Below are 12,091 nucleotides of genomic sequence, written 5' to 3'. Positions count from 1 at the left end.
AAATCATCTAGATGATGTGATGAAGTGGAAACTTAAATATGTATTGGTTCACAAAGTCTGACTCTTGCTTGTTGAGTGTCAAAATTATAAAATTACAAAAACAATTATTTGCATTTGTTTTTAAGATCAACGAACTCACAGGGATTGTCAATAAAATCCCTCTTATCTTTCAGATTATGATATTCTTTTTCTTTTCTATGTCATTGCGCCACACCTGATGAGTTCCAATCAAGATTTTGTTTGTCTTTCATAGGAATTTCGTTACACGATAAATAAATAAAAATGTACAACATTACACGATAATTTTACATTAAGGTTTAGGCAATTTGATGTTGCCAATGCCACGACAGTATCTGCCCCTGTGACACAGAACTGATCAAACCAAAAGATAAATATAAAACAAAGGAGAAAGAAATCTCTAAAATCTCTAATACTTGATTAGCTAATTGAAATGCCCTCTAACTTCCCTTTCTTCGTCAAGCCTTTAATCTGTGTGTAACACTTGATTAGCTAATTGAAAAGCCCTCCAACTTCCTTCTTCATCATTCCTTTAATCTGTGTGTTTCAAAACACAAATTTAAAAGTAAATTCGACATACTGATCCTTGCCTGAATTCATATGCTTTTCATATACTAAGAAAACTGTCCATAAATAGTGAATAGGATAGCAAATGTTCTCAATGATTTTCCTCAAGTACAGTTAGGATATATAGGATAGGACTAACTAGAAAGATAAATAATATGAAAATTGACGAGAAGTACCTGCTTCGCTGAAAGTCCAATCTCTTTTAAATCATCAAGCTGAAAAAGCAAAATTGAAAAGCAATCAACTACCACGACGAAGCCCCATACAATTGAAATGAGAATTTACAAATTGCATTAGCATATTGTAAAACTACAGAAAAAAAATAATCCCATACTGTGTACTGAGAATACTTACAGTCTTGAAGGGCTTAGGAGATTCATCACGCAATTCAAGTATGTAGGTTGCTCTTTTCTCACCAATCCCCTATATGTAAAATCTCAAATCAGTTAAATATGAAAAGATGCTAGAAAACCATGATAATAATGGAAAAGTAGTGATCCTTACATTTAATCTTTTCAATTCTTCCCTATGAAGTGGAAAAAAAAAAAAAACGGAGGAAAGGTTAGATTGTAGAGGAAAGCTTAACTGAGTTAAAGAAATACTAAAAAAACTTAGAAACTTAGAAATAGAAACTTAGAAGAAAAAAAACATATACTTACTTGCTAGCTGTATTTAAGAAGCTAAGATAGTCTTGGACAAGGGAATGCTGCAATGAAAGAATAACATTAGAAGCAAAGTCAATGCATAAACTGGATGAAGAGAAGGGATAGATCAGACCTTCACTTTGGAATTGCGCGTACTAAGTGTTTCCCAAGGGCTGTTGAAATTTCCAACCTCCCATCTATCATTATCTTTCGTACCCTTATTGATAACTGGAGTTTTTGGTTCTTCAATGTTAGTAGAGCGGTCATTGTAGGATGAAGCATCATTCCCCTCTGGCATATTTATGCACAATGGAGTTGCAGGACAGAGTGATTTCAAATTATTTGATTCCTCTGGCATATTTGTGCACAACGGAGTTGTAGAAAAGAGTGATTTCAAATGAATCGATAATTCTTGTAATCTTGCACTTATTGGTGGCGATTCTTCTTCATTGACCTCTGAGTCCTTGTTTTCCTCTTCCATGTTATGGACTGTCAAATGAAAGAATACATTAGAAATAGTTATTTAAATTTGCATCTAATATCTTGCAAATTAGGTTTGGTGATTCAAACCATAAGAAACCAAACCTTCAACTAAAGACAACGTATTTCTGCTGCTGCTATTGACACTCGGAGTAACTTCCTCGGTATGACCACCACTGTTACTAGAAACATCCTGGAAAGAAAATGAAAAATCCATTAAGCATGTATGCCACTTAACCAAGCCATGATTGTGGAGCAACTGTCCATTACCTTTTCTGCCATTAAAGTACTTTCTGCATGCTTTGGAGCATCTGATAATAAATTGTCCTGCAGAATTTCAGTTGACCTCCATCACAACTTTAATATATGTATCTTATAAAAACTAAAATCCTCTTATTATATTTTGCTAGACTTATTGATTACCTTTTCAGCCATAAAAGTAAATTCTGTGGGTTTCAAAGTATCTGATAATGAATTCACCTGCATAGACCATCAGTTGCCGTCAGTCACAGATTCCGAAGGTATTATTCTATAACAATATAGGAATACTGTGAAGGATAAATTACACATTCTAGATGTTCTGTTGCTTTGGTAACATTTGAAATGGACATTTCCTGCAAAAATACGATGCAATGTCTAATAAGAATACAAGATTACTTTCCCCCACAAGTGTCCTCACTTCTTGAAAATCTGAATATAGACCAGATCAAAGGTAAAATATAAAGGACCCTCACCTCTTTATCTAGAGAAGTTTCTGTGGTTGAGGCCACATCTGAGATTGCACTTACCTGCATTAAAATCTAATAAGCTAAAATTCAGGCTGGAAATCCAAATTCTCATATCTGAGATTGCAAAATGCTTGACATAGAAATGTGTCAGGGAAAATATATAAGCTTCCCACACTCATATGTTAGATGTGCTTATAATCCTGGCATATGAATCAAACAGTTTCGAGTTGATAAGGTAGTGCTTTTCTACCTTTGAGCATATCCAGGATAAATGAGACAACAATATCTGATACAAAGTTGGAGATTAGGTACCTTCTCCGATTTGGTCAACTGACTTGTTTCATCAAATAGCTTCCTTTAAAAAGAAAAAATATATTATAAATTAAAGTCAGTACATTGGAACGAGAAAAATGATTCAACTACAACTTAGTTTACAAGAGGGACCTTCATAACATACCTTCCTTTCAATACGGATGCCGTACTACCATTGATCTTCTTGTCAGAAAGAGGCACTCTGGAAATGGTTTGTTTCTTTGCTGTAACAGAAATGGTCTTGGGTACATGGATCTTACGTGATGAAAGCATTGCCGATCTTGTCAAACACTTAGTTTTCTTTGTGGAGTCTATGACAGCCCCATTGTTGTTTTGAAAAGAGCGAGACACCAAGCTTACCATGTAAATGGAATCTGGGCAGAATGATGGTTTCTACGGTGAAAGAGAGAGATAATATGTTAAGGTGATCAAAGGCAGTCAAAGCTGTCAAACAACAATAAACCAGAAAAAGAAAACTTGCAACCAAACTTAAAACCGTACCAAACAAGTGACCATCAAAACTCTACTTGCCCCACCCAGGGAGTCTTGCAATAAGTGTGTGAGCTTGCTTTCCCGGTAAGGCACATGATTTTCTGTGGTACTCAATGCATGAACAACATTTAACATGGCATACATTGTCTTATGAATTCTACTATTCTCAACAAGATTAAGGCCATTGATACTTTTCTTTCTGGTATCCTCATAACCTGTTAAGGGCAGATTCAACAAAGTTATTGACTATATATCATTGTTAAAACCAAAAAGGCTGAAAAAGATATTTGTGGCCTGTGCTTAAAAAATTCAACCTGCCAAGTCAACAAAATTCAACTTGCCCACATGAAGTGTATCTGAGTTTTCACTGGGAGGTGATACATGCACTATCAAGCCCTTGTGGCTCCTACGTGGAAGTTCAGTTGCTACCTTTTGTGCTGGTTTACGGGAACCACACCCAGTAACACATAATTTGTGGAACTCTGAAATGGATTTCACGGGAACCTGGAAAGATATGGAAATTATGTCATCAAGAATGTACAATAGAAGCCCAGTCTTACCATCTACATTGAAAACACCAAATAACTTGCCTGAGAAAGTCCTTTAAGCCGAATTTTTCCTTGAGCATCACCCTGTACCAAAACTACTTTGCGTTCTGGGTCCAAGATATCATATACATGGTCCTGATAAACCTCATAGGAAGATATAGTAACTGAATTTCCATCTTTCTCAGTCAGTGAAAGAATCTCAGCCATTGCTAGTGCAGCCAAACCAGGTTTCTCACTAGAACCCTTCAAAATCAATTGGTTCAACTCATTATTGTAAAGTTTATTTCCCAAGAAACTAGAGTGAAAGCTTTTTTTGGGATTGATAGAAATACACTCACCTGAATTAAGCAAGTCTTTCCACTGCCTCTTGCTCCAAATGCAATCACAGTGGCATTACAACCATCAAGAATCCCAGGAATTAGAGGCTTTACTTCTCGCGAAAAAATCACATTATTGTCTTCATATTGATCATAGCAGTAGTCCACTTCATAAGATTCTTTACGGCTGCAAGACAGCAAAAGAAAATTCTTGTTTTATTATATCATAAAACAAAAAAGATAACGGGGAGGAAAGAAAATTCAATTTATCAAATTATTGGTGTTCCCTTTTTACGCCTGAAATTTGAAAAGCCTCAATTCAATTAAGCCGACTAGCTGTATTAGCCAAAGTATAATATTTACAAGTTAATTTATCTGACACTATCAAGAACTTATATCTTTTCATTTTCCAGGTTTTCTCAGAAACGAAAAAATACCAACCAAAGTTTACATTTTCATAATAGAATTATGACGAAATAAAAAAAGAGAAATAAATAAGACCCCGGCACAAAGAGCAACATTACCATGCTTCCTGTTCTCTGAAAGAGAGAGTGACACTCTCAGAAGCCTCTCCCTTGGGCTTGTTCACAGAGATCCAAGAAACCTCACTTGACAGCTCCCCATCGGACCCGTAAAACCCCCTATCTTCGCTACAACTCGTACCTTCCGAGATGGGTTTGGACGCATAGGGGTCTTGGTGCGGTCAGGGTGGTCGCACAAAGACGACGCCATATAGAATTGGAAATTTCTCAGCTAGTGAAATTAGTGTTTCAATTTGGGATCCAAAAGCGTGAAAATTTTGAGAGAGGAAGATTACTCAACGAGAATTGCTAATTGGGAGTAAATGGGTTCTGAATTTGTTGGTTCTGGTTTTGATTTTATTTTGATTTTGGTCTTTATTTTTTGGTAAGAACCAAATAGCCGTTAAGGCCTGGGAGGGCATCCATTCAAATTTTGATGACGTGTCATTCATCTTACGCTCCCTCCCCTCTCCTGAAAAGGATAGGCCGCATTATAAATGGGCCAGCGCAGAAACAACCCAAAACGCATCGAACGCATTTTGCGTTTCATTTTTGTTTCGGTCACCAAACGCTGCGTTTCATTCTTTGTTTTTGGTCGCAAACGGTGCGTTTTCACTGAGCTCGCATTTTCCTTTTTCTCAGCCGCCAAACAACGGAGGGAGACAATAAACCCACGACTCTATAATTTGATTTTACAAGTTGTTCGATTTCCACCGATTGGAAGCAAGCAACAATGGACGAGAGGGCTTCGGAAACAAAGAACATCGAGAGGAAGAAGATAATGTCTGCGTGCGATGTTGAGGCCCTGAAGAAATGCTTGGAGGAGAACAAAGGGGACTACGTCAAGTGCCAGTCACAGATAGAGGCCTTCAAATCTTCATGTGCTTTAAAGAAGCCAAACCCATCTCTAGCATCCGTGCCATAGATCGATTCTGCTGATTCTCATGTTCTTCCAATTTGGAGTTTGCTTTTGTATTTATGGTGGAATTTTGATCTTTCATCTGGATTTTCTTCAATAATTCATTATCTTTAAACTGTTTCAAGCTTGATTTAGAATGGAATTGCTTTGAATTTTTTCACTGTAGAGCTTCTTTGCAGAAATTAAATCCTACCATTTGAACACTGAAATCAAATAAGAAGATTGATATTCACACTGTAATCTTTATTGACCAATCTGCATTGTGGAAACAATAGTCGTCGAGGTAAAAGACACTCTAGAGGTTTGCCCGTCAGCACACATTACAACTCTTCCTGCATGTCCCATAGTAATCAGGCGAACCAACCATGAATACAGGGTTCCTTTGACACTCCCCAATCGAAGCCCAATTGGGACAGTTATTGTCTTCATCGGTGCATTCGCTGCTCTCGGAATCAGATGACACTTTTTCCCCTCCAATGGCTTTTGCATAAATGAATTTTGTGGCACACCACATTTCCCCTTCAAGTACTGGGCATCTGGTATGGGGGCTACTCTTATCCGGAGATGCATTAGGACGGAGAGTGAAAAACAAGATTGCGTTTCCTTTAGTGGGTTTCAAGATGCTGCTACTCTTTCCACAATCAGACCAAACCTCGCTCTTCAGCTGTGATGGTTTCAGTCATGATCAGCATTTGACAATACATTAACGAAAAAGCAGAAATAAGGGACAGTTTCTATCTCACCTCAGACTCTGGGAATAGAATCTCGCCACCATGAGTGACGTTTGAGAGATACAAAATGACTGTTGCTATCAAGGGCTCACTCTGTTCCAATGTAGATTTGTTACCAAAAAAATTTAAATTCTTCTCAGCCTCCTCGACCCCATTACGGGAAACCTGTAAAGCTCTGCTATTCTCTGAAGGACAAACACAAGCGCTACATACGTAAGGTATGATGCAACAAGTCAGCCAGCTCAGGAACAGAAGATCATATCAATAACACTTGAAGGGAGATACCTTTAGGAAGGAAAGTCCAAGCTGAAATTCTTTCCTCAATCCTTGAAACTATCTCATCCTAGAAACCAAAAGACTGTTAATCATTAGATATTGTGCAGCATACCAGTGAAATGATTAAGAACGCACACTTTGACAGTCAGTAGTACTGGTGTTCTGAAACCCAATTACAATAACGAGTCACGAAAAACATGAAAGGTACCTCCATGTTCAAGGGAATTTGTAAACTTTTACTTAGCCTGATTGTGTTGGTGTTTCCTAAATCATCATATTCTGTCAATGAATTCTCTTCTCCACCATGCGCCTAAGCCCAAAACATCAATTTAGAACTACCAAGCAGCCTTAACCAATTTATATGCTGAAAATCTCAAAGAAATATGTCAGGGGATGTACCAAAGAAACAAGGTGGTCACACTCCTCATCTGATAGGAAACCTTGATATAAAAGACCCTATTGCAAGAATCAAGAACTCAGAGTCTTACAGCAACAAGACATTACACATTCGCCGATTTGGAAACTTCGCGAAATTCATGAAATAAAAAATTCATCAATGTACCTGACCTTGGTCGCCAAGATAGTTGGACAGCCCGTGAAGGGTCAATTCTGTTAGAATGAACTGAGTGGCCAAAGTGTATGAAAGTTTCTTTGTTGGCTTCCTCACTCCTTAGTTCCTTCCTGCTACTGAAGCAAAATGATCGCAACAGAAAAGATTAAGGACAAGTAGGATGAACCAAACAAACACAATCGAAACATAGACAGAAATAAACACTTCCCTCAGTTTGTGACAGGCATCTTTCTTTTACTTAATTTATGTCTATTTAGCAACTCAGACTAGCAAAAATGGAGCTCAAAATATAATATTTCGCTAATGTTCGAAACATTGCTAGGCAGTAGGCGGGTGACCTAGCGCCTAGAGGAGTAATCGGGGCATAGGTGGGTGCCTAGGCCTTTTTTTTTGTTTTTTTTAATAAATTTATAATTATTTTGTATTATAAATAAAAACACAATTATGTTTTAGTATATATAGGCCCAAGCCCATAAGAGAACCTTGTTAAAATACCAGCCCATAAGTGAAACACAACGTTTCACTAACCCTAGCACCTTTTTTTGGACGAACCCTATCCACACTTATCTCTCATCTCTCCGCCTCCATCACCTCCCATCTCTCTCTACCTCCATCGTCTGCCCTCTTTCTCTGCCTCCATCATCTCCTCTTAACAAAGGAAAGAAGAAAAATTCAATGATACCTCTGACGAGTAGAGAAGAAGCCGTCCTCCCACCTAGTGCCTAGGCGGTGTCCTCCCGCCTAGGCCGATTTTTCGAGCTTCAACAATTTACAACAAAAAATAAATAAATAAAATGAGTAAGACTTGGGCAGAATGAGGAAAAAGAAGGTATAATTCCAGAATCCATAGATCATTGGCAAAACTGTAAATTTAAAGCCTAAGTGCCAACGATAGCCATTAATTAATTAATTAATTAGCGTGAAAACAAGGCTGAAATGTGAGAATTAAGGAACCAAAAATTGCGAAATCTACTAGTGAATCTCAAATAGATGTTAGCTTAAGATTGAGTCATAAATAAGAAGAGGCTCCAGGAATGAAAATTGAGATGAATTTCTTACACTTCAGCAGAAGAGCTGGAGAAGAATGACGTAAGCGCCAAAAGAAGAAAGATTGAGACGAGGGAAGCCATTGACACTAACTGAACCTCTGTGTTGTGCGTGAAATATAGTCGCCTCTGCTGCACTAAAGCCTTTCTCTTTCCTTTTTTTTTTCCTTTCTTTTTTGGGTTAAATGTAAAGTACTTTGAAAACACAATGGAATGCAAAAGTTTTTTCATTCTTTTTATTTTTATTTTTATTTTTATTTTTAAAAATAATTATTATTAAACAAGAACCCGTTAAATGGTTTCCTTTCCTTGTATTTGTCATAATTTGGTTTGTTTATGTTTTTTTATCAAGGAATTAATGTTACAATCATCAAAATGTTTAAACTTGTCATGCAATGTTGACCAAAATAAATAAATTTGTCAAGAAATGAGGCATTACAAAGAGCTACAACTTTTAGCTCAAGAAAAAAGAATGAATCAATGAATAGTTTGTCGCATGTTTATTCTTTCCCTCTATGATTGTACATGAAAAAATATTACAATAAATTAATGATCGATCACTAAATATCAAGTCATCATAATAACAACAACACTCACTCCTTTTTTTTTTTTCTTTTTCTTTTCAAAATCAAAACCGCACAACAAATGTCTTGCTTTTCTTAGCGGAACTAAAAGAAGATTCCCCACTGGATCCATATGAATGCTCCTCCTCATCCTTCTCATCAAAAGTTCCATACATAGATGGTGAATATGCATGAGGCACGGCCAACGTGACAGCCCTCTGTAATGCAGCCCTGTACTCCTCAGTGTGTTCTTTGGCTAACGTCTCCTGCCGCTCCATTTTTTGCTTCGGCGGTATCTCCATAATTTGATCTTTCTCCAACATTAACTGAAGGGAAGTGGGAAAAAAATTGCAGAGGTTGAGACACCAGACTATTGCAAGTTGGAACCGTAGTCTTTTGCAAATGCAGAAAGTAGAGACATATTTCCTATAAAATCTACTTGAGGGAAAAACTTACCTTTAGAGCCCTTTGGGCTTCTCTCTCTATCCAAATGATGGCATGGTCTGAAGTGGCATTACAAGAAAGAACTATGTGCTCAAATCGCCCATCTACGGGCACTGCAGTCTTGACCACCGGGGGAAACCTTCCTAACCTGCAAACAAAAATATGCAGATGGGAAGTCCTTTACACAAGATAAGATCAACAGTTACTCCCTGCTCAGCAAAATATCTATTAAACTGCTATGTCTTTGGTTCAATGTGGATGTGGCGAATCCCGCATACACCAGGTACCATTGCATAAAATCCCTAATAGGAAAGATTTAGTTAACAGGACCTGGATATAGGTATATGATATTCTATGTTAGTTTGCATATTGACCACACACTGACAAAAGCAAGAACAACACGAGAAACTTGACAAAAGCAAGAACAACACGAGAAACTTGTCCTTAGTAATCTTGGTCGGGATAAAATAAGTTTTTGCAGCTATTTTGAGCAGATAATCCCAAAAGTTTGCTCATTAATGACTGACAATACCTAAAAGGCTTTCTCTCAACAATGTGATAGAGCCGGCCAGGTGCATACAGCCTCCTTGGATCTTTGAGCATCTTCTCCTCAGGGATGCATGTGTCCCTCATGCATCGTATGCACAGTAGGCATGGCAAACTGTTTAACGAAATAAAGTCAAATTTTAACAATATATTGAATTAACATTCAAAAGGTGAAAATCCAGATAACTAAAAATCCAAAATTGATATGATCACCTAACTAATTCTTAAGATATTAAGTATGCCCTCTTTATGGGGCCCCTTCAGCTGAAACAAAGCAATAGTTGAAAAGAGTGATCAGAGCCAATTATACCAGAAAAGTGACTTGAAAATGTCTTCCAAGGGTGTAGCTGTCCGAGGTAAGAAGTCATCCTGGTTCAGCATAATGATCACAATCAAATCTAAGGAATGCATTTACGGAACTACTACATAAAGATTATAAAAGTCTATTGTAAAGTTGTGCGAATACATCCTTTAGTGTTTAGTTTTTCAAAGAACAAGCTCCCATGCATTGCCAATACAGACAAAGGAGCTTTTGAGATGAACAATTTACACAACAATGAGATAGAAGATGCCAACATATAAAATATAAGGCTGAAGCATAATAAGATGTATATTCCTTTAAACTTATCGAACAAATTCTTCCTACCGAGAAAGGGATTAAATACTTGCCTGAAGCACAACAGAATTGATGACGTCTGCATATCTGACGGCTAAGTTCAATGACATACACCTCGCCGGTGCAATAGCATAGCCCCTAACCCTCTTCCGATCAATGTTCCCCAACCTATCCCTGTTCTGCACCACCACCATTGTTAACAATGCTGCTACACCGGACCCTAGGGAGTGTCCCGTGAAAGTCAAAGTATAATTTGGATACTTCTCTACCAAATCTTTCAAATTCTCACATTCTGCATCCAGAACCCATTCAGCGGCTTTCAATAGCCCATTGTGAACATAACCGCCATCAAATTTCTTCTTGCCCAGCCTATTATCCATAAGAACTGCATAGTCACTTTCTCTTGCCAAGTTAAGGCCTCTGAAGGCAAGAACTATATCAGCATGGTCATGATCAAGATATAATATATATGGAGGAGCTTGTCCTTGAGTATCTTCATATGTCTTTTTCAAAATTAACCAATCTGGTTTAATTCCATACCCACCAGGGGGCTCCCAAAGGGGTTGACGAAGGTCATCTTCATAAACAGCTAGAATGTAGCGGCAAAGGCGAGGAACAGGCTCGAATTCTTCAGCAGTGGCAATGCCCCAAGTCTCACTGTCATGACCCGCTGTGTGGAGGCATCGCTTCCAAGCCCAGCGGGTACATGCCAGACAGTAAACGCACTCAATGAGAGGGCAGCCACATAGGATTGACATTGAGCCCTACAGTCTAAAGCATACTATGACAGATCAAAACTCACAGATACAAGAATTCAATAAGATACTATTAACTGAGGAAATTTCAGCAGCACCTAAACATTGGGATTCCAAACGCAAGGATAGGCCAATTGGAAATAACATAGAAGTACGCATTGACTAATGTCACAAACAAGAACTCAATGGACTGAGCAAAATATAAGAACAGAGAGGATCTATGGAGATGAAAACAACACAAACAAGGATGGTCACAAATTAAACAACACAAATGACCAGATGGGTGTGGCAGAAGAAAGAGATCAAGCAAAATGCTCTATGAGGAATTCGACTCAAATTAAGGGTACCTCTAACCAGAGCTTGATAATCAAAAATTGAAACCAGAGCTGTTATTTATAAGGACCCAGAAGCTGAAACATGATACTGAACTCAACTGGATCTCAACCATTAAAGTTTTTTGATGCACTGAAAAATCTTCAGCAGCTTTTGATCACAATTTCTAAATCCAGTGAGACAAGAACACCAACAAAAAAAACAAAGAGCCAAGAGAAGAAAGTAACAGATACCCAGACCAAGATTTTAACTTTGATCAAATGCTGGAATCTCACGGCATCACGCGAGAGTTAACATAATTGAAGATGAAGAGCATGGGATTCGTGGTCAATATGAAACTAAAGCATGGTTTTTGCGAATGAGCTGGTGCTCAGTTATGGTATTATACAAATTTGGTAGTAAGTTAAGTTCAAATGAAAATTTAAAAAAGGAAGAAGTGTGAAAGAGGTCTATACCTGCAAGTCAATGCCCATTTGGGTTTTCTTCATTTCTTGAAGAATAGGTGGAAGTGGACGAAACATGAAAGCGCCCGGTAAGGCCTCCAATCATCATCGTTGGCTTTACATTGGAAGTGGCAGTTGTGTAAATTGGCTCCACTTACAGTGGCATTTGTTGTCTTTTTAATTCATCTTCTCCTACCGTTCTTATGTAAATGTCCTCACCT

General features: G+C 37.8%; 3 protein-coding genes across 4 annotated transcripts; all 3 read right to left on the bottom strand.

The window, feature by feature from the left end:
• Positions 1-218: 218 nt before the first annotated feature.
• On the bottom strand, positions 219-5,600 carry LOC103333195 (ATP binding microtubule motor family protein). Its single transcript, XM_089052021.1, is given in 19 exon segments — positions 219-555; positions 762-800; positions 940-1,008; positions 1,090-1,111; positions 1,245-1,291; positions 1,363-1,718; positions 1,815-1,902; positions 1,980-2,036; positions 2,133-2,189; positions 2,276-2,323; positions 2,444-2,497; positions 2,750-2,792; positions 2,895-3,142; positions 3,251-3,456; positions 3,556-3,745; positions 3,832-4,032; positions 4,128-4,293; positions 4,631-4,751; positions 4,754-5,600. Coding segments are annotated over 19 exon segments (2,142 nt in total). The 5' UTR covers positions 4,839-5,600; the 3' UTR covers positions 219-510.
• A 155-nt stretch (positions 5,601-5,755) lies between these two features.
• LOC103333196 (Oxoglutarate/iron-dependent oxygenase) lies at positions 5,756-8,358 on the bottom strand. Its single transcript, XM_089052022.1, has 7 exons — positions 8,184-8,358; positions 7,119-7,240; positions 6,953-7,008; positions 6,762-6,863; positions 6,563-6,620; positions 6,290-6,462; positions 5,756-6,210 (listed from the first exon to the last, which is right to left on the bottom strand). Exons 1-7 carry the CDS (start codon positions 8,252-8,254, stop codon positions 5,857-5,859), a joined length of 936 nt encoding a protein of 311 aa, XP_088908148.1. The 5' UTR covers positions 8,255-8,358; the 3' UTR covers positions 5,756-5,856.
• Positions 8,359-8,643: 285 nt separating this feature from the next.
• Positions 8,644-12,015, bottom strand: LOC103333198 (alpha/beta-Hydrolases superfamily protein). Of its 2 annotated transcripts, XM_008235994.3 has the most exons (6): positions 11,883-12,015; positions 10,393-11,110; positions 10,034-10,092; positions 9,710-9,838; positions 9,190-9,325; positions 8,644-9,059 (listed from the first exon to the last, which is right to left on the bottom strand). In XM_008235994.3, the coding sequence occupies exons 2-6, from the start codon at positions 11,095-11,097 to the stop codon at positions 8,799-8,801; spliced, it is 1,290 nt and encodes a 429-aa protein (XP_008234216.2). In that variant the 5' UTR covers positions 11,098-11,110; positions 11,883-12,015; the 3' UTR covers positions 8,644-8,798. The 2 variants fall into 2 exon arrangements, with proteins under 2 accessions (XP_008234216.2, XP_008234215.2); XM_008235993.3 differs by lacking the exon at positions 11,883-12,015 and having other exon boundaries at positions 10,393-11,873.
• Between the last annotated feature and the right edge of the window lie 76 nt (positions 12,016-12,091).

Source organism: Prunus mume, linkage group LG5, assembly GCF_029339155.1.
Source record: "Prunus mume cultivar Tortuosa linkage group LG5, ASM2933915v1, whole genome shotgun sequence".
NCBI lineage: Eukaryota > Viridiplantae > Streptophyta > Magnoliopsida > Rosales > Rosaceae > Prunus > Prunus mume.
The sequence above is the reverse complement of the archived record's forward strand: the minus strand, read 5'-3'. Positions and strand labels throughout refer to the sequence as shown.